Source organism: Micropterus dolomieu, linkage group LG11, assembly GCF_021292245.1.
Source record: "Micropterus dolomieu isolate WLL.071019.BEF.003 ecotype Adirondacks linkage group LG11, ASM2129224v1, whole genome shotgun sequence".
In the NCBI taxonomy this organism is placed as follows: domain Eukaryota; kingdom Metazoa; phylum Chordata; class Actinopteri; order Centrarchiformes; family Centrarchidae; genus Micropterus; species Micropterus dolomieu.
The window spans coordinates 25944134-25966918 of NC_060160.1; the positions used below are offsets into that span (position 1 = coordinate 25944134).

Consider the following 22785-nt stretch of genomic DNA (forward strand, 5'->3'; position numbering starts at 1 on the left):
CATCACAGTGGGGGGGGGGGGGCTGAGGGTTAGGGGTGGGGTGAAAGCGGTGATGAGCAGCAGTGGCTGGAACTAGACTGCTGCAAACCCAAAAATAGAGGCCGAACTATACTGTGTTCCGGAACAAAGTGGGCCACATCAAACAAGACTGAGTGCTCACTAAAGCGTTCACTTTCCCTCCTGAGTGTAGGTTTGTATCTATATATCCATGCATGCGTGCCTTTTCTCTAATCTACATCTGACCGGAAGAGTCCCACTGCTGTAAGGATTGCGTTTTGGTAGGCATATGCATGAGTTTGTGTCCTTGCTCTCATTAATATTCTCTCTCCGTCCGACTCCCTCTTCTCATCTCCCCTCTCCTCCTCATCATCCTCGCTCCCTTTGCTCCCTTTGCTCCCTTTCATGAGTAGGAAATCCCGCTCTAATGCTGATTCCAGCCGACAGTGTCCCTCGGGGTGGATTCTCCTGGTGTCTGAAGCCAAAACCTGGGTGATGCACATTGACTCAAACGCACAGGGTGACAGACTTAGGATTGGACATGAATAGTGCAAGAACTGTGGACTTAAAATAGCAGAAAAAAAGGAAAAAAACTACCATTACTGCTGGATCATTAATGTGTGGAGAAAAGTATCACACTCTGAATAATAAAAGGTACTATAAAAAAGTTGGGAATCATGTAAGACAAAGACCGTTTATTATAAAGCTGAGCTGGCACAACACAAACTGAGCTCTTACAATAGCACTTGTCTCCAAAACAGTTCAGCTGACATTATTCCACGATGTAGGTGTCTGTTCCTAACAATGCCACACTCACTATTAAAACTCCACCAGAAGTTCAATTGGAGGTTTGGCTAGGAGCATAAAAAAAAAAAAAGAGAGACAAGGAGCCAGAAGTGTAAGAGCAATAAAAACAGTCTCTATAAAAAATAAAGGTCAAGTTGCTGACGAATACATCTAATGACACGTGCCTCATCGCGTGTTGCCGTGTCTTGTCCTTGAGAATATGCTCTGCACACCGCCCTCTCCTTGTCAGCCATTGTATTGTATGTCACCGTCCAATTAGCGTGACCCACCCCTTCATATCACATTAGCGTGGATGATATGTGAGGATGCACCCCATCTCCTTCATTAGAGACCACCCCTTCACGCTCTGCCCCCCCCCGGTAACCCCTGACCTCTGTTGCCTTGGAGACTCTCGGAGCATGAGGGGTCACTTGCTAATTCTCGCCCTATTACTTCTACCCACCTATTCCAGGTCTTAAAACAAAAACCCGCATCATGGTCTTCCTCTCTGGCCTTTCCTTCAGTCGTGTCTCACTGTTCGCTCTGCTCGTACTGTCCCTCAGCACTTCCTCCCTCCTCTCCTCCTCATGTATTCTCAAGAGCAGAGATCTTTTTCGAGTTACTGCAACATATCATTTCATCTTTACAAAAATCTCGGTATTTCACAAAATCAATGTACCACATTAAAACACACCTTTCCTGTAATGATGTGATGAATTAGTAATGTTGTTTAAACTGAATAATATGGTGTAAGTGAGTAAGTCAGTGAGAAACTGTGTTGTAATATCATGAAAAATATCTTGTTAACGCACCGCAGCATTTAATTAATATTATATTCTTTAGTTAAATGTTTCATGTATGTGAAACAGAGTTCTCCTTGTGACGGAAGACACATTAGAACGAAGTCTGTCAATAAAACCCAATACAATAACAATTAGACAAAAATCAAGGCAGACTCATTAGGTATCTCAAGCTGGTTTCAGGTCTCTGAATTTAGAGTGGTGCATGGAGAAAAAAACACATGAAAACTACATAATGTTAAGTGTAGTATTCATGATTTGTAGAAAAACAACTAATTTATGCAAAAACACAGGGACAGTTTCCTTCACTTTGAATGGAGCTGCTGCTCTACTCCACAGACAGTGATTCCCAACCTGAGGGTCAGCACCCCTCTAAGATGTCACATGATAAATCTGCGAGGTCGCCAGAGGATTACTGAGACAGGAAAGAGGAAAAATATTGTTCTGCTACTAAAATGTAGATATTTTTTCCTGACTGTTCCATAATCTTTGCTTATTTCTTGGGATGAAATCCCGGTGAGCTTTAGGCCTCCATCGGTTATTCAAATATAACAATTTCATTATTACAAATTACACTTTGGACTGCTCCCAAGTCATATTGACCTGGAGACACAGCTTCATTTTAAGGGGAAGCAAGCAAAAGAGGTTGGGAACCACGGGATAGACAACTACTAATTAAACATACCTTGCACTCAAGAACATAACTTACATTTGATAAGTAGGTAACTGAATTTCTCCTTAACTGTTTACATCAGTTTTTCCCCTTAACAACCAAAGCAGCCTAACTTGGCGTATGATTTTAAGACATGAAATACAGACTTAATTTCAGCCAAGCCAGCTACTGATAAATTTAACAAGCAAACTGAGAAAAAATGAAACATGAGGACAGACAGGCTGAAAAAACAAGGAAGTGAGACTAGACGGGCGTGTGTAAAGTTTCATTCAGACAAGGAACAGTGTGTGCCATGAGGTGAGGTTTTGAGATGAAAGAAGAAGAAGAAAAAAACCCTCTGATGTCTCATGTCTTCCCATCCTGCCCTGAGAGCATCCTGCCTGTCTGGCCCCGGAGCAAGAGAAGGACAGACAATGAAATGAGGTAGGACCAGAGGAAGTCCTGACTGCTTCAGGCGTTTGTTCCCGCCAAGTTTATTCCGTTCCACTTTTCTTTGGAAATTTCTTTCTTTTGGCTTTTTATCCTTTCCTCCGACTTTCCTCTGCTCTACCCTCTATTTCCTCCGTACCTTTCTCCCCTCCTCTCCTCTCCCCTTGCACTGTGAAATTTAGAAACCTCCCACCAAAAAGGCTTTCCCTGCTCTCTTTCGCTATTTTCAATTCTATCACCCTCGTTCTGATTCTCGGGCAGTCTCCGCTGTCAACATCAACATTAAGCCAGCATTAGAACCTCTGCTGCGTGCTCTCTTTCTGGCCCCCATTTTCCAGCGCAGCATCTGGGTGCAGATAATACAGGAACACCGTCACCTTATCTCCTCAGAAATGACACGCCGGGCTCACGCCGTGTCAAACGGCGCTTCGTCCTGCTCCTATCTGATCCCCAGATGGAAAATAAAAAACTGCCCTGCTGAGCCCTGAGTGTAAGACACAGCCCCGGATCTTTAATGGAATGTGTATGTGTGAGTGTGTGTATGTAGACGTGTGGTGTGCGCAGCTGAAATCTCCCTATCTTAGTATAATGAAGGAAGAACTAGGATAATCTCCTCAGTGGATTTTTTTGTGACTGCACCACAAGGCCAAAGTCTTACAAAGATGTAGTAAATACAGAGTCATGTGAGGCTGCTGTGTCAAATCAGGTGATGTTTGTAACTTCCTGCTCAACTAAACCTAAATATGAAATCATCCTTGCTCCCCTCTGTTACCTGGGAACACAGGTCCTGGGCCTTTCCCCCCATGCCGTGGGGCATCTCCCGGCAACGCGTGGACAGGTTGAGGATGGCAGTCGCCGCCATGTGGGCGGCCTCCATGTCGTGACTGTAGTCAAAGCTGCTCTTGCTGCAGGTACTGCTTGCGCTGCTGCCCCCGCCGCCTCTGCCTCCTCCTGTGCCCCCTCCTCCACCTCCACAGCTCAGGCTGCTGCTGCTACTGCTGGGAGCGTAGGTGCTGGTGGTGCTGCTGGCCGAGCTGGAGTTCTTGCAGTAACGTTTGGCTGCGGGAAGCATTAAAGTAACTCAAAATGAAAAGAAGGCTTAATGCATTTTGATAAATGCTTACAGTGAAATAATGTATTATATAGATTTACATGTCATCTGCATACATGTTATTGTTTTCCAATTCATAAAGGTGAGCAAATTTAGATGGTGGAGTTTAAGGTGCCTAATAAAGTGTGTTTTTATTTATGTTTAAGTTAGACCCTGCAAACCTGTCAAATAATGTACAGATTTGCAGATTTAGAAGTAGAGGATTATAGTTGATAGTAGATACATAAAACACAGCCTTGAAATTTTTCGATTAATGGTCTATTTGATTTGGTATTTTAATTGACACTCCAAATTTAAAATAATATGCCACATCAGAAGATTCCACAAAATATTCTTGCGACCCTGAAATGTTTATGCTTGATAGAGCTCAAAGGTCTTTTCATAATCATGTGTATGCATTTATGAGTTCACTCAGTCCTGTGCAACATCAAATTCACCATGGAGGAAAGGAAAAATATGTCTAGTGGAAATCAACATGGCCAGTTTTATCTTGCTGCAAAATAGTACCGTCATATCCTTTGGGGGAGGCGTCTCTTTGTCCGTGAACTTTGGGTGCGATGGCCCGTTTCCCGTACACTTGGTGGTTGTTACTGCCGTCAAAGGCGCTGTAGTCGAAGCTGGTCTTGGAGTACTTCTCCAGCTCCTTGGCCAGGTTGGAGCGGGGCGTGCTGGTGGAAACATTGTTCTTGTAACCATACTGTGGATAGTCCAGTTGTTTGACAAAGCACATAGGCCTGGAAAATAAATGACGAGGGGGTGGAAGTTGGACCGAGGCACTCAAAATTGCCCAGGGGAAGGAGAGGGAACTCGGGGTTTGGTTAAAAAATGGGCAGATGCAGGGGAAGGGGCAGACTATAATGGTAATACTCCAGGATTAGAATATGGAGGATGATGCTGGTAGATGGCAGAGTGATTTATAGTGGCGGGCATCCCTTTTATACACCATAGCATGGATGTTATCTTCCTCTTGCTTTTTCAAAAAATAATAAGCATTTTTATGCCTAGTCAAAATTGAATTTCTGCATTTCTTTTATTACACTTGCATACTCTTGATATGCTTTTATTTCATATGCATTTATACCCTCAATCTAAGACCAGGAAGAAATGAAATGTAAGATCCTTTGCTGTTGATGTTCAGTTAGATATAAATATAAAATTTACAATTACTTATGACATTTCATCATAGCATTTTCATGACTATCAAAGAAACTCTCATTCAAAAGGCTCTGTTTTTGCTATGATAAATGAGGCCAATTTTGTTCAAATCTAATAAAGCGATTTGCATTCAAAAGTGAGCGCAGCCATGAACATGCAGTCTCTTGGAAGTACTCTCAGGGGACAGGAGAATGTAAACATAAAACAAAAATGGGAGACTTAAAATCTCAATAGTTTAGCAAAATGCAGAGGGAAAAAAAGGATAAAACACTCCTACATGACTGGATAACATTCTCCAAGTATTACAGTAGAATTAAATTAAAGTCAGTACATAGCATACAATCAACATGTGCATGTGCTTTCAGTGAATGACATCCTTCATCTAAAATTATTGTGACAATCGACCACATATGGATTACCGATGCACTAGAAGCTGACAACAGTCTCATGTCTCACGTCATATACGCTCCTCCAACAGAGATGTTGATGGAAGTGAAGAGTGAATACTACCTTAAAACTCTGTCAGAGGCCTGGCTGGACTTGGAGCCGTCGCAGCCCTGGTGCTTCTCCTGGGCTTTGGACAGCTTCTCGGCTGCAGCGATGGGACACCCTGACAGACTGAAATGAAAAAAACGACTTAGGTGGCATGTGCATCTGAGACACATTTTGATGTTACACTGAATGCACATGCTGTGAAATGTATGGCTTGTTAGAGTATCGTCAGCCGGTCTGCCAGCCTGAAAACAGCTAGTGCACACGTGTCTGTCAGCCAACCAATGTCAACGTCTACCAGATTGGAAATATTGGACTATAGTTCAAAAAGTCTATCTTTAAAATGCAAAAAAAAATCATTAATTTTCATCACTTTTCACACTTTAACTAACAACACAATTGGCAACAGCTTGCGTGTTTCTGGTTGAGCGGCTTGAAATAATTCTCAGAATAGATATTCCCATATGGACAAATGTGCATTTTTATGTGCATTCTACAGCATCTTGTTTCCTTCAAACACATGCTGACAAGACACACACACATACACACACACTCACACACACTTCGGATTTTCCACTACAATGTTCCAATAGAATTTAGGGCTGTAAAACTTCCTCCTGACAACTAACTGACCAATTGTGACAAAAACTGATGTTGTTATCCTTAACCCCTATTATTCTCCATCCAGTCTGTCAACTGTGCCGGGCTGCTGTGAAAAAATTATCTTTGACAATGGCCTGAAGCCAGTATAGAGTTGTGTTCATGAGCACCTGTCATCAGACGTGTATCAATGTGTGCAGGCGCAAGAGTGTGTATCAGGTGGGGGAGTGCGCGGTAGTATATATCAGCTCTTTCTAGTAGAAGCGAAAGTTTACTGTACTTGTCTACGTGCGTGCCTATTTAGCGCTGTAGCTGTGTGACCGAGCACAGCATGGAGACATTCTGGTCGTCCCAGGTCTGCACCTCTCCTGTCACCCTGGCTGAGTGGCAGAAAGGTGCTAATGGCTGCTGCTATGCCCGACTCCCTGAGCATCTGCTGCGGGTGACACTCCTCTTTCACTGTCACCTCGCCCCGACTGACAGCACTGGCAAGAGCGCCCTGCTATTTCAGTTTCTCCCTCCAAACCTGCACCTGATAGATGCCATTTTTTCTTTTTTTTCTTTTTTTTTGCCATGAGCTGATAAATGATTTATGCTGTGGAAGTTGTGAATTGCTGCATTCTAATGAGTCTCAGTTAAAACTATGGGATTGTTAAGCAGCTGAAGTACTTCAATTATTTCGTTCTACCCAACGTCATAAGAAAGACTTTACTTATCCACACACACAAAAATAATGTGTCGGGAAGACAAATAAAATGGGCTTAAAAATAACTAAACAAAAAGACGATGTGAAAAAAAAAACAACTGAAGATGAAAAAATTATTTCAGAACAACACCGCCTTAAAAAAAACAGTCCCACAGTGGAAAAAAAGGAGGGTGCAACATGGACAGTGCCAGTTTCATATGGGCAGGCTGTCACTTACCTTCTGTGGGAGTTTCTGTTGCTATTGACATGGCCGCGTCCCGTGCAGCCAGGCGTAGGACACTTAAGAACATTCTCATACATAGCCACAACTTCATACAGACAGGAGATAGGAGTGAAAGACAGGGAAGGTTAGGAGCCCCTTACAATCACGCGTGATCTCTATTAGTGTGTGAGGAGCGTGGCATTATAAACATCATTAAGAAATGAGCCTGGGTGAACCCAAATGACCTCTTCTTCATTTTAATGAACACTAGTTTGAGAGGGCAGGCAAGGTTTCCCACCATATTGCTTCCACTTATCCAGCCCTTTCAAATTAGTATTCATGGAATAGGGACAGTCATGAATAAAAAGATGTCATTTAAGTTTAACAGTTCAAAGCCAGCAAGAGACAGAAAGGGAAGGAAATGTTGGGCATGCAGAGAGCAGAGCAACCAACAGCCAGCAATCATGCAAAACACAAGCCGTGAAATCAATGAAGAAGCAGACAGATGGAATACAGCTCCTTGATACGGGTGTGCTTTGTTATCATCTGCACGTTGTTAGGGTAGAGAGCGCAGTCTTCAATACCATTTACCATTAAAACAGTCCATAACTGTCTCAGATCCCCTCGGCAACCAGCCAATTAGATTAATGATCTATGGATGTCCGAGAGGAGCCGTCGGAGCACCGCAGGCGGCAGCGCGGGGAAGGGTCGTTTCGTTCGCAGGGCCAAACCCCATCAGCACCAGCTTCATCATTATCACCCCCTTAAACTTTCACCCCTCATCATCCTCCTTCCCTTACATACTAATTGGTGTTCACAGGTAATTGGACAAAGCCTGCCACCTCAACATGCCACAAGCCAATACATTATGCATATCCCAGTTTTGCCCTGCCTGCTGCAAAGACACAGCTAGAACGGCAAGAAATGAAAGCGCTCGGCCTGATTCAGTGGGCACAGGCAGAGCTGTAGGGATGCAGAGGAAAAGAATAATACAAGGAAGCATACAGGAAGCAGTGTGGCTCCAAATGTCTTGTATGTTACAAAGGTAATTCACTTTAAAGACAAAAACAAAGACTCCCTTGTGAGATGATTAAATATTTTGGCATTCTACAGAAAAGAGCTACAATGAGCAAACAGGAATGGGAATTAATGAATTTGAGATATAATTTAATCGTAATTTTTCACATTTCCCAAGGAACAGTCTGCACTGTGTGATTTCCCAATTAAATGAAGCCAATGCATGAATAAGACATTGTCCATTCAGTACAGCAAATACAGTTAATAGGGGAGAGAGACTTGCCCATAGCTGAATCTTCCCCACAGCCAACTACATGTGTGACATGTACTCATCTTTACCTTTAAAATCGTGAAGCATGGAGTCAGTCTGCAAGAGACTATTGTCCACATTTTGACCGAAATCTAGTGACTGGCCACTATTTGGCTGATGACACAGAGTAGTGATAACTCATGCCACCTAAAGCAGGTCACCTTTTGACAGCAACAAGACATTGTGTGTGTGTGTGTTTCACTCTCAAATGTCCTTCTGAAGTCAGGGAAGGAGGACTTAAGATGATGCCACAAAGATCAAGAAGAGAACTTTTTGTGATCCAAAGCAGTATTGGAGGTATTGTTTCCCCAAAAAGTCAGACTGATCAACGCAAGTAAGGAACAGGAGGAGGAACACAGACATCATATTCCAAAATCTCCAGTGACAATCAATTCAAGTCCATTCCAAATTCCATTTTGGGACTCTTGATCTCAGTCAAGGTCAACCGCTCTCAGTCATTTCACATTTCTGGGAGACGATCTACATCTCAGGTTAGGGACCTTTGTGTGAGCGGCGCTCCACAGAACAAGAGTCTTATGTGGCACTGCTGGTCTTTACAAGCCTGGCTTTAATGACAACTAATTTCTTTGCCATTATTAAGACCCTTTTATTTTGATTGCAGTCTGGGTCATGGCAGATCATAACTTGATTTTCACGCTGCAGTTAATGAAACGTGTAAAGGGGCTTTTATTGAGAAGTTTGCACAAGGTGAATGAAACTAAATACCCGAGGTGAAATCTCTAAAGGGAAAACTCACTATTCATTCAAGGCTAATGTTTATTGCCACTTCACTTGATCCGTGGCTTAAAGATATGATACTGCCTTTCTATTCAACAGAACTTAATTGAGCAAGGAATACAAATAAATGAATGGGGTTTATGGCATGGATGACTGAAGCAGACTCGGTGTTATCAAGGTCTGTGAGCATTTTCAAGTTTTGGGAAAAATTAAATGTTAATTATTACATTAAAAAGCTGCACCGAATGAATGAAATACATTGAGCACGACATTTAACCTTTTCTTTTCAGTCACACATGCAATAATAAACCATGCTGTAAAGAAGCATGCAAACCCATACATCCCCTACAATGATGAAACGCTTTTGACCATCCCACCAATCTCTGCATTGCCATTATTTGCGCATCACCCAGGCCTCATTTCCCACCTCATCACCACAAGCAGACTGGGCTGGCAATCAGCAAGCAAAACCATAGCCCCATGCAAAAGGTCACAGGAGAGGTTCAGCTGCAACCTGTCTGACACCTCGTTGCACCCCACCCCACCCCGCTGCGGAATTATCAGTCCAACCACAACAGCAAGTACACAGCACACAGAACGAGCCAGACGCAGCAGTGATCACGGGAAACATGCCGATTCCCGAACATCAAAGAACATGAAGGCCACAGGTTGAGTAAATAAGCCACACCAGTGTTTGTCTGGTGTGTGACTGAAGCGCTTACTTTCTGGTGGCACCCTGTCTTTGTGCGGACAGCCGGACAGGCTCCGATGGTGGGGGTACAGGCCCGTCACATGACCCGTGCCATCACAGCCTGGCGTCGGACACCGACTCTCCTTCTTGTCTGCACGTGAAGCATCTGCGAGCAGAAAGTCATATTGCGGCAATCGCACACAGCAGTACAACATGTTAGCGCGTGAGAGACAGGCACTACGGGCAGCCGTCAGAGCTACACGTTGCAATGAAACATCTCTCCCAAGTAAGTTACAGGGGAGTTACAATGCCATTGGTGAACCACAAAAAGTACGGCATGAGGAAGAGAGCTTTGGACCGCTGCATCAGCAAGGAAGAGATGGTGAAGAACACAAAATGTGTAGTTCTGCAATAAAGTTTTCAGTCTGTTAGATACAGAACATGTCACTCTGACTTTTTAATAACTATTGCTACCGGTATAATTTCTATAGGGCACCCCCCGCACTTTTCAAAATCTTATTTTGAACATCATATTAAATATTACAAAAAGCAGTCCTCTTTTAGTGTTGACACAAGATGATGCACATACAATATTTTATTTAAGCATATAGTCGCTATCAATGGAAACAAAATTTGATTTTAAGTAGGGCTAGTATAATATTTACGTAGCATTTAATTATGCTGGTATAAAATGTAATGTAAGATGTAAAATGCAGGAAATGGTAGTGCTTTTCAGTTAATTTTTAGTTCCTCTGACCCCCCCCCCCCAAATACACACACAAACACACTTCTAAAACCAAATCTACGTCCTTGACTATTGCGACCAAAAACATTTGAATTTTAAGTGGATTTCATTTTTTATTTATAGGCCATTATTTATTGCAGCGCTTATTTGAAGAAATGCAGTGAAGGACAAAGATCCAATAATTGGGTTGATGACAGATCTTTTGATCATCAAGTTTGTTTACTGTGACAAAATTGTGAAGATTTGTGAGATACAACAACTCATGTGTTCCTGACCTTCAACAAAAAGTGTTTCATCTTCCAGTTTAGATTGAATTAAGAATTTATCATACTTCTCTTCATTAAAACCACTCATGCATTCACATGACAGTTTGTTGAGCTGATTGCGACAATTAGGGTCAAAAAAGTACATACACACACACACGACCTGCACACACACACAGGATGAGATTGTCTTTCCATTCCCAAAACCTGGTTCTCTTATTTCTTCAAAACCCAGACAAGATACAGTTACCACCAAAACAGCAGCGATGCCAAGCCGTGCCAATTGGCAATGTTTTTGCAGATATAACCATGCACCTTTAAAACACTTTGGCCATCAAACAAGGTCAAGGATTCTTCTTACAGTCAATATGCAATGGCTCTGGTAGGATGCAGCTTACATTACAATAAAAATTAGGAAAAGTTACAAAGCAATAACAGACTTTAATATATTTTTATGGCAAAATTACAAGAGTATAGTGTTGTATCAATAAACATATGTATGTATAATACATTTGGAGCCATCTGACTGACGGAAACCTTCATCTGGAGCAAGTACTAGGAAAGCAGACGGTGGAGTGGATATTAGCTCATGCCACACAAAGACAGACCACTGATTAAAGTTTTACAGGCCTGTGTAACTTAGTAGCTCCACCTACAGCACTTACTGACAAGCCAAAATAACCCAGAGGTTGTGGAGTCAGAGCAATGTGAAGAATAATTAAGTGAAGGGGGTAGGAGGGTTGAGAAAGGAGAAAATTGAGAAGTGGCATGGAGCACACCTACTCATACATTTACAAGTGAGTCACCAAATGAAATCCCATGTCTCATTCATCAGGGAAAAAAGCCCCTCATTATCCTCTGTGGCCGTCATTTATCATGTTAGGGGCATATAGGTTTGGTACAATATTGCTTTGTCATGTCAGGCTCTTCTGTCTGGCACCAGTGCAATAAAGGCAGGGAAATATTACGTTGATAAAGAACTTGGTCTGCATGTAAAATGTGGCTTCTTAATAACGGTGTCTTTTGGGGCACATTATTACATTGACTGTTAGTATTTGAACAGTATGTTGGAAATACCTCCCCATTTTCCACACGCACGAGCGAACAAATACACATACATGATACCCGTGCATTCCGCCTGCCACACTTCCAGTGCAGAGAGTGGAGGCAGCCAAGTGGAAGGCATATTAGAAAGCAGGGGATATTGATTGTGGCTGGGGACGGTCTACGCTTTGCATAGCAAATGGCCCCCATTACCATACCATCTCTGGATAATTAATGTGCAGTCAGTGGGCCTGTCGTTCGTTATCGGTCATTCTGATACTGTTCAATTTTCATCTCAGCCTCATGCTTCTCTGAGGGAGCTGGGCTCTTCTCTGAACCTCTCCATCCCCCATTACCCCTCCCTCGCCGTGCTCTGTTTTATGAATCACACAGGAACCCTGGTCAACGAGTGTCTGCTACTATCTTGCCCGAGGAAAGATGTTATCGTCATGCAACTGTCTCGCGTCCTCTCATTATTCCAACATTAGCCAGACACAGGGGCCATGGAAGGCTCTTGAAATTAACATTTGTGTGGCATTTAAGTCGCCGTATATATACCTGCTGTGAGTTGTGTGGCATTTAAGGTGTAATATCACCCTGCTGTGAATTAGCATGCTCTTATTTGTTGGTCTCATCTGATATCTCCCTTATGGGAGGAAATGATTTAACCTAACTAAACCTGACTGTTGTTGCACTACAGGATGTGATAAGAGGAATAATTAGGAGTTAAACAAGAGAGCTTGAAATCAGACCATTGTAAATGCCACTGCAATGTCTGTGTGACTCGTACACAAGCAGATATCTAGTCCATCCAGTACCCCGAATATTGCATTTGTACTATATGGGAGTCATATATGTATATTTGTCCCTCTGTGCTATCAATAAGTATCAATCTGGATGGTAGGTCCATGTGTCGTAAACAAACGTAAAAGGCTTCCTTGTTCCCTACAGAACGAATCCTTTCTAAAGGCATAAGGCCTCTGTTTTGTAGCTTCCTCTCCCAAGTGCTTGTGCAGGTTTAAAAATAGACAGCTTTACCCCAAGCTGCATCGCAGGGATGAGATTTGCGGTCCTAACAGGCCGTGCAGATTGCCATTACTTATGCCTGACAAGCCTACCCTCTGATGTTTCCATGCTGGCCTATTTTAACAACATAAGCTGCTGCTGCCGCTCCCGCTGCTACCGAGATGCGAATTTCCAAATTGGCTGAAAAAGCTTGTCCTGGGGTTATAGTGAGGTTCCCAGAATGCATGTGGGCTGTCTAGTCTTCCGTACAGGATAGATAGAGTACAGAGCCAAACAGTGGCAGACAAACATTTTACCTGAGCTTGTTAAATGAAGTAAACATGTCTTCACTTGTGTAGATATGGTTTCCAGTGGAGGCTTGGTGTGCATCAGAGTGTGTCCGTGTTTGAAAGAACCACTCACCTTTATGGTAGAAAGGCTTCTTCATACCATCAGGAAGCCGGGCTTTACGCTCAACACCGTAGCCGTGCCGCGGGCCATGGTCTTCATGGTTAAACCTCACTCCGTCTCTCCTGGCAGCCTCGGCCGCCATTTTATCCCGCATTGCCTTGGCACGTTCTGACTCTAGTGCAATGGCCTTCTCCAGCAGGGACAGGTTTCCTTTAGTCATGTCAAATACCTCTTCTGACCGGTCCGACGTCACAGAGGCTGTGTCCTCATCAAAGTCCCGGTGGTTAGTGTGATATCGGTCGTCCTGTGCGCAACTGGAGAAGGCCTTGGAGCGTGGGCTCAGCTGCTCCTCGAGCTTCATGAGATTGTCCATGTCGGAATAGTTCCTATCAAGCGTCCGCCTGTTGTCTTGGCTGTGGTGGAAATCCCCATAGCTGTGATGCTGGGACTGCTGATTGGGATCCCCGCATAAAAAATGATTTTGCTGGGATGGTCCAATTCGGTCAGCGGACTTTGTTTCGCTTAGTTTCCGAGCCAGGTCGAAGCATTGGTTCCGTAGGCACTCCAGACTGCTTAAACACACTTCCTCATCGCTGTTTTCTATCTGTCCGTTACTGGTGGTCTTAACTTGTCCATTACCACCATTATGTGCATTCCCCCCATTGTGAGTACAGTCATTCTCATCCCCGTTCTCGGCTGTACCATCCTCAAACTCCTGTCCATCTAAATTGTCAGATAACACTGCACCGTGACCTTGTGCCAGCAGCTTGAGGGAGTCCACCGTCTCCCGAACCACATCGCTGTCAACGTCTAAACTTAGGTCACCTCTCTGTGCTTCATCCCCTTCACCCTCTTCTTCTTCCTCCTCCTCCTCCTCATCTTCTTCTTCCTCTTCCTCCTCTTCCTCCTCCTCCTCTTCCTCCTCCTCGTCTTCCTCCTCTTCCTCCTCAGCGCTGTTGGAGGAGTTGCTGTTCATCTCGGATTCCGTCATGGCTCGGTTGGCAGCGTCTTCTGCGATCTTGCCCAGGTTGAGGAGGGACTTGGCCACGAGTTCATCATAGTTCTCGTACTCGTCATTGTTGTTGTCGTCCTTCTCCGTCGCCGGGCCAGATTTGGCATTGCCGCCGCCACCTCCACCATCACCCTCACCCCCCTCGCCGCCGCTCATCTGATCATCCTCTGTAGGAAAGAAAGAACAAACGTCTTGTAATTTCATTTCCGTCATTCTATTTTACTGGTAAATCAGATTTCTGGGCTTGGTCCATCTAAATTGGATAAGGAACTCTTTCCTTCCCCTAATAATTTACTTTGAGAGTCTTAACAGCAGCTTGTGTTCTGAATTGTGAATCAGAACAGGAAGTTAAATATAGCGGTTAGAGAAAGCTCTGGTAGATGAGAATCTTTGAAACCAGGGGCTATATCTTTGGCAACTCTTATTTTTGCCCATATGTCTTTTGAAAAAGATACTCACAGGTCTTTTGATTAATGAAATTACTAAAGGATTCAGTAAATAGCTGCAAACGAGATAACATTTGATTCATTATTCAGCAGTGTAAGTCAAAACACTGAGAAATATTTGAATTAGAGAGAGCATTTTTTTCACAGGAGAGTCAGAAATCTGAGATAATATGGTGCTCCATCTGCAACACGATGAACCCAAGTCAGTAGCTATTCATCGTTTGCTAGCAAAGTTCTTTTTTTATTCAATCATCAGTATCTTTAGAATTCCTTTCACTGCCTAATTGATTCTGACAGGCTGCAAAAGGTTACTGAACCTCTTCTGTCAGTAATTTCAAGCACTCATTCCTGGAGCACTTCCAATCTCTCCTTTCACATTTCCGCCCTGAGCCGCCAAGAGCACATCGCTCACATTGGCGTCACATTTGCTACTTACATTCTTGCAGAGAAAATGAACCCCCCCCCCCCACCCCCCTCCCCGACACACACTCATAAAGAGGAATAATAAATGAGAGTTTGACTTCTGGTGGGAACGGGCAAATCCTGAGACAAAAAATAATACAATAAATAAATAAATAATAATAACAACAGAAAAAAACAGTGAAGTGTAATTGTTAGTGATGAATATTTCCAACTACATTCTCGGTATATAGACTAAACGAACACTCACACTGACATTCTCTACCTCACATACTGTACACACACACTTACACCCACTCTGATCTAATGAGAGCAACACAATGTTGGTGCTTGGGGGGAGAGGGCTTTAGAGCAGGAAGAGGGAACAGTCATGAATGACCAGGCACATATTTTGACAGTGGAAGGCTTTTTACAGCAACCTCCTGCACCAGGGGTTTAATTTTTGATGGTATGAAATATGGCACAGGAAAGCAATTTGAAGAGCAATCAAGGTACACAAAAGGGATATGGAAGCGAAACAGATTAAGGAGGGAACAGAGAGACTGTCCTGCCCTGAATTGGCTTTGGATTAGCTGCAGAGATGTGCATGCCACTGAGAAAGACAGAGAAGCTCTAGAATGTCACCTCTATTATATTAAGGAGCCCAGTGACCATCCCATAGCCTACTGCTGTCTTGGGGTGAATGGGGAACACGGTGATGATGCATACTGAAATATGTTTCTCTGGAAAATGCTGCAGATTAAAATGCTGTTAGATCCATATATTCCAATAAAGCAAACATAATAATTATAAAGCTCAATTAAGAAAAGGATTTGAAGAATTCATCAGGAAAGTGAATACCTTCCAGTGACAACAACATGCACTGTGACATGTCCGTTGCTCTTATCACAAAAACATGGTAATCAACTACTACCCATGGAAATAGGGGCTGTTGACAGGCTGAAGTGGCAACAGTCCACTGTGTCAGTGTTCGGCTCTGGGCTCTAATGAACACCAGTCTGGAGAGATGTTTTCACATTCTGCAAGAAAATAAAAGCATGGCTGCTGAGATGCCACATCAACACTTTGGGTGGTAGAGCTACGCGCCAAACAGGGTTAACACACTCCCCTCTCAGAGCTTCACTCTTAATTGGACTTGAAGGCACTGTCAGGTCCAATGTTGACGCAGGGGTGCAAAGCAGAATCTGCTGGAGAGAAGCCTACCAAATTTAGTCTTTGGCCATGTTGGGAGGGCGACATATGGGGCAGGAGTTTCCCTATATCCCAGTCCCAAACCTATGGTGTTTTTTAGTAGACTTTCTGTATTTCACAAAAATGGCTCCTCATCATGGCTCCTGTTTGAGCAATATGATATAATTTAATTAATTTAGGCTGTAATGTTTCTGGCAAAGGCTAAAACAGCTGCCTAGTTGAGGACCCTGCTAATTTTAGCTACCTCTAATTACAATACTGAAAAATCAAGAAAGTAGCAAACAATTTGGCAGTACACCTTTCTTTTAGCTTCTTGTGTGTTTAGACTATAGAAACAGTTCATTAAAATTATAACTACATATGCGAGAAAAATGTGCATATAAATGAATCATATAAGAATTGACACAAAAGAAATGACCAATCACCATTGGACTAATACATTGCATGGCTTCACCCATGCTGGATTCATCAGGTCTCTTATCTCATTCCAATGCAAAACACAGTGTTTGAACATCATGTGCTACTACCATAAACTACTTCATTCAGCCCATAAATTACGAGAATTTAAACCACAGATATGCAAATGCAGCACTTGAAAAATAATGGTAACATTTTTAAATAGATGGATTAAAATGTTTAAAGGAATTTACATTTTGGGAAATACTTTTATTTACCTTCTGGTGGAGAATCACATGACAAGATTGGTACCACTCATAACTGTAATATGTCAGCATCTGGTTAGCTTTACTATTGCCACAAAAACAAAAAAGATACCCTGGCTCCATCCAAAGTTAACAAAATCCACCTTCCAGCACCCACGAAGCTTACCACACAAGTATCTTGTTTAATCCATACAAAACGTGTAAAAACAACAATTTGCCATTTTATGGGGGGTTACTATTTCTTGCCTGGTTGTCTGGCAACTGGTAACTGTAGAAATAGTTCAGCACATAACCTCCATTAAAATGCCCCCATTGTCACATTTACAAGTTTTTTTATATAATGTGGAAATTTTGCTACCTTTGGATAGAGCAAGGCTAGCTGTTTCTTCTTGTTTTCAGTCTTTGTGCTAAGCTAAGCTAAACAGCTGCTGGCTGTAGTCATAAAGTCACCATACAGACATGAGAGTGGTATCAATTTTCTCACCTAACTCTCAGCCAGATAGCAAATATAAGCTTATTTTGTCAATTGTTGAACTATTTCTTTTAAATTCCCAACGCTGTTCTGGTCCATTTGAAACATCTGTTCAATGTGTTTTAGTATGAGAAAGTGATCTCACCTTGCCCTTGACTCTGCTCTCCTTCCTCCTCCTCTCCCTCTTCATAGTCCACCTCCTCTACCGCTTCCTCCTCTTCCTCTAACTCCTCCACCCTCTCCTCATCGCCCTCCTCCTCCTCTTCTTGCTCCACCTCTACCTCCTCTTCTTCCTCCTCCTCCTCCTCCTCCTCCTCTTCCTCACCCTCTCTGTCCCCTCGCTCCACCTCCCCTTCTTCATGCTCCATTTGCTCTACGTTGTAGTCCATGTAGCCTTCCACCTCTTCTTCTTCCTCCTCCACTTCTCCCTCTTCCTCCTCTACAGCTCCTTCCTCCTCCTCTTCCTCCCTGTCGTCCATCTCCTCAGTTCCGTCTGTCTCGTAGCACTCCTCCATGGTGGAGTTGTCCATGTCATCTAAGTAGGTGCTCCTCTTGGGGGAGGTTTCCAGGGTTTGTCTGTCTAGACTCTTTCTCTTCTTGGCCAGAGGGCAGCCGTAAACACTGCAGAGGAGAGATAAGAGGGCAGCCATTAGCCGTTAGCCTCACATGGCCATAAATGCTAATGCCCATTTACAATCAGGCCTCTGTGTTAAGGTGCCGCGGTTTACAAACTACATTTGGAAAGAACAGAATGCACAAAGCAGCAATGGAATCTCAACGACTTTTAATTTCTTCTGCTGGGAAAAATATGAAACTTTGCTTAACCAACATTAATTAGACATGTACCCATTAACTATTGAGCAATTATAATAAAATGCTCCATTTCGTCTAGAAAACACTAACAAAGGGATAAAATCGCTATCTTTGAAGCAAACAAAGCAGGTGATTCAGTTTGTTTTCACATTCATTTATATTCCGGTAACATCAATTTGTACTCCAGGCAAAAGAAAATCACTGTGCATGCTCCGCAAACACTTTGTTCCAGACTGATATGCCCTTGTTCTGACGTGAACTGAGTGCAGCAAAACACAACTGCTTGTCTGGAATTGACTGTAAGGGGGAAAAGACAACCTGTAGCCTGATTAATTGAATCTTGCCAAGGCACCTCGGGTTTTAATGTATTCTCTGGCTCCCCTCGGCAGCGGGGGGACAGATCCTAATCTGATAATCTGATAATCTGTGTATTCGCTCAGGCTATTGATCACAGGGGCTTAATCCATTTCACTCATCAAACCTCCGAGAGCCCCGAGCTGCTACCTGGCCCCCCAGTGTAAGCTGTATGTGTGTGACTTTAGAATGTGTGCTGCTGTTTGTACATTCATGTATGATTGTGTGTATGTGTGGCCGTGTGCACACATTTGGCACATTTGAACAAAAGCACCCACACAGTCAGAATTATGATGAGTTCTGCTGAGTGTTTTGGCCATCAAATAAACCCCCTGTCCAAGGCTGGAGTGTAAGAGAGCTAAACACGCTTTGGGCATGTTCGTTCAGCTGTGAAATATCCCTGGCTCCTATTTTTACAACCTCTGGATGTTTCCCGGCTCTGTGCTACTTAGAGTAAGACCTGATGTGAATGAATGGCACAAGGCTGGTAAGGCCGGTAAGGTTATGGTTGTATGCTGAATGGCAGCCTTACAACCCATTTCTGTTTCCTCTTTTTCAGTTTTTCATGTCAGTGTGTCCCACAGTCCAATATCTCTACTGTCCCTCTCTCTCTCTCTCCTCAATCCTCGACGTCCATCAGTCAGCCAGGGTCCAGTCAGCTGGCAGGCTCAATCTCGCCCAGTCCGGGGATTCCTTAATGGTCTGACCCCTGCAACCCCCCAACAAACAGGGGCCTCGTTTCATTAATCTAAACCCACATGGAAACTCATTCCCTGCCTGACAGCCAGACCTCTCCCCCAGGGCAGCGTGAGGGTCCGCAGGACAGTGAGGGAGGGGGGCTGTGCGTACGCTGCGGCACTGTGATCAATAGTGCTTGTGACCAAACATCTCAAAAGCACATTAAAATGCCACTCATCTTGGCCCCTCCGTTCCAGGGCCCTCTCCAAATAAATCAAGGTCCAGTCCCAGCAGGTTAGCGGCTGCCAAGGCAGGCGGGCTGGCAGGAGGGGAGGATAGGTTAGTGGGAGGAAAGAGGGAGAAGTGGTGTGGGAATGGCAGATAGACACAGACCCTCACCCTCCTCTCCCTCTATGCCCTCTGGTCCTGCCTCTCTACCTTTATCTTAACAATAAAACAGTCTTAAGGCAGAGTTTGCTGTCAAGCACTGAGCCACAGCATAGCTCATTGGCTGACAGGTATTAATGTGACTACAACTGAATCACTCTAAAAATGCTGTTGAATTGCTATAATTGCTTTGCAACATCAGCTAATGGATACCAAATAATAACTGCTGGGTTTTGTATTTTTTCATTCTTATCTTTAAAAGGAGTCAAGTGCACTTCATTATTTTGGGTCAGCATTGTACAAACAAAGAGGCCTTTTGATGAGAGAGAGCAAACATGCTTTAAAACCTGACTACGCTACACCTACAGTGGAACAGATATTTGGCTCCGGTTTAAAAGCTCCGGTTCATTGAAAGCGACTTCAGAGCATCTTATGTAAATTACTTTTAATCACACTCGTGTTAAGAGGCGTTGTCAGGTTGTTGTGACACTGTGAGAGGTGTGCCGGCCCCGATTCTCCTAAGCCCCCAAGATGACTAAGCCACAGGAACCCTCCACAGTGCCTCCATCCCACGTTCCCTGGCTCAGTCGCTATGTGACCTTGGCTACAACATTCGTCATCACAGGCAATGCATCCCACTCACTGAGCTTGGCAATTAAAATTCCAGAAATAATTTTGGTGGCATTTAAATTAAAAAGAAAATAAATTCTGCAGGCAGTGTGCAGAGAAATGAAGGACATGAGAAAATACTGTACCACTCTAAGTTTCCCTTTGCTTTGTCCCCTGGCAGAATCACAAAATCCTCCAAGAGGAGTATGAGAGGTAGCAATCAAAGAAGAAAAGAGCTTCAGATCACAAAAAGACCACTTCATATTTTATGGAGTGGGCATCCTCGGCATTATAAGATGGAACAAATTCTATTACAGTGTGAACAAGTGGCCCTTAATGCAAAAAAAAACCCTTCTGGAAAAGTTACAGCAAGGGCCCCATTTCTGGAGCATTAATGTGAGGCAGGAGAGTGGGGCGGCAGGAGAAGGAGAGCTCCCGTTTGGCTAATTTTGGGCGACAGCTGAGCGACTGCTGGAATGCGACAGCGTTCCACGGTGCCTTTATTAGCAGTCATATTAGCGGCTGTTCTCAGCAGGGGCAAAAGCTTTAGCCAGTCATTAGCATCACATGCTATTTGTCTCCCTGACACAGGGATGAGGCTGCCGTTGCCTCCCCCCCTGCCTTCTTTCTCGGCTGCTTTTTTTCTCGTCTCCTCTCCCTCGTCATCTCCTCCTGTCACCCAATATTCTCACCTCATATTTGTCCCTCTCTGTTCTCAGCCATCATAACCTCACCTGCTCCTTTTCCTTCCATACATCCACTTTCTTCACCTCCCTCATGTATATCTTGGAGTATATATTACCTCAATCCTTCTCTCACACCAATTTCTCTCCCTCAAACCCAGCTCATTGTTGTCTCTCCTTCTCTCTCTGCAGAGCAGACTAGAGATGGAGGGAATGCACCACCTCTGGCTGTGCCCCCTATCCAGCAGGAGGATCTATAGACACGTGTGGCAGAGCCCCGTCTCCATGGTGACACCCTCCAGAAATTCATGAGGGATTCGCCATCCTTACAGCCAGCCAGTGAGGAAAAATGAGAGAGAAAGACAAGCAGGGAGAAAAAATAAGAGGTGGGGGAGAAAAATAGATGCTATAAGAGAGAGACCGACCATTGAATGTATGTTTTTGCGCATGTGTGTGTGTGTGTGTGTGTGTATACCTCGTTTGTGTGCGCACAAAATTGGGAAATATATAGTATTTGAAAAGAAAAGGAGGTGTGTGTGTGTGTGTGTGTGCTCGCGCGTGTGTGTGAAAGAGGAAAGCGGATCATTTCAGAGCTGTCAGGCTTCTCCCGCTAGCAGGGGAGAACAAAAGACAGTGTCTTGGTGCAGGAGACTCAGCGCATGGCAGACGCTGCAATTTGGGGCGTTTTCTGGCGTCTCAGGCTCCAGCTCGCATATCAGCTTCTGTGGCTCATTCACGCACACACACACACACGCACACACACACACACACACACACACACACACACACACACTGCACAATGACAGCGTGTCCTAAAGTTTCATAAAATGCTTCTTCATAGTTGTGGTGTCGAAATAATCCTCAGTGTCAGTGAAACGTATATGATGTTAAATTACATGTCCACGCGGATTTACACAAAAGTCTTAATAATACAAGCAACATTTATATACAATTAAAATGGTTTTCATATTTGGTTGCATATTTCAACAAAGCATCCAACGTTCACCATTTCTTGACAACACTATGGTTTATATGTTTTAGACAGCGAGTGCAGTGTTAAGGAAGCTAAGAGGCATCAATACCCAAACCAATGTTGTTCAGTTCACTGGTTCAATAAGCCTGTTGTTACCCATTCACTGCTCCAGTGCTTCGCTCCTGCTAACATTTGTAGCCTGCAGCTAATAAACCCAGTCTCAACTTTAGTCAGATACTCACACTAAGCCCATCAGCCTCAACATGACTGAGATACAGTATAGTGGCTGGCAGTGACTCTGAGCAACAGCTTCCTTTGTTTTATCCTCACTCCCCGAGCCCATCCAAGGCCTCAGCTGCTCCCTTTTAGCTCCTTTTGTCCATATCTGCCAACCGATACTCATGCTCGGAGGAAAACACCTCCTCACAGGTTGTTTGTACGCCTCGCTGATACGGTCCCCCACCAAGGACCTGTGGTGTAGTTGGTGGGGGATGCGGGAAGGGAGCTGAGAGTATTAAAGATGGGATGAGGCCTGCTCAGATAGTGGATGTTGTTTTTGCTGCTGCGCTAGATGACAACTCCTCTGTAGATTCTGTGATATGATGGGAAGGATGGAGGAAATTCAGATCTTGATAGTCACAATATTGTGACATCTGGGGTAGATTTGAAATGATTAGTTGACATTTGATAGAAAATGAATCTACAGCTAATTTATTAACTGATTCATCGTTTTAGGCAGTTTCACATTTGAAGACAACAGCTTCTTAAATCTAAGGATTTTCTTGTCTGTGTTGTCTTACATTGCAGTTTACTAAATATCTTTGGATTTTGCAAAGATTTTGTTGGTCAGACAAAACAAACCGTCTGAAGATGAATCGATAATGAAAATTTGTTAGTTGCTGTCCAAATC

General features: G+C 43.7%; 1 protein-coding gene across 1 annotated transcript in view; it reads right to left on the reverse strand.

Moving 5' to 3' along the window:
- myt1lb (myelin transcription factor 1-like, b) overlaps nucleotides 1-22785 on the reverse strand; it is a 66835-nt gene that overhangs the window by 14370 nt on the left and 29680 nt on the right. The window contains exons 4-14 of the mRNA XM_046063480.1: nucleotides 17780-17999; nucleotides 17585-17719; nucleotides 15917-15932; nucleotides 14128-14306; nucleotides 13188-14043; nucleotides 9739-9873; nucleotides 6967-7057; nucleotides 5462-5569; nucleotides 4304-4530; nucleotides 3661-3744; nucleotides 3458-3624 (exon numbers count right to left, since the gene is read on the reverse strand). Of these exons, the coding sequence (XP_045919436.1) occupies nucleotides 3458-3624; nucleotides 3661-3744; nucleotides 4304-4530; nucleotides 5462-5569; nucleotides 6967-7057; nucleotides 9739-9873; nucleotides 13188-14043; nucleotides 14128-14306; nucleotides 15917-15932; nucleotides 17585-17719; nucleotides 17780-17999 (2218 nt within the window). The remainder of the gene's footprint in view (nucleotides 1-3457; nucleotides 3625-3660; nucleotides 3745-4303; nucleotides 4531-5461; nucleotides 5570-6966; nucleotides 7058-9738; nucleotides 9874-13187; nucleotides 14044-14127; nucleotides 14307-15916; nucleotides 15933-17584; nucleotides 17720-17779; nucleotides 18000-22785) is intronic.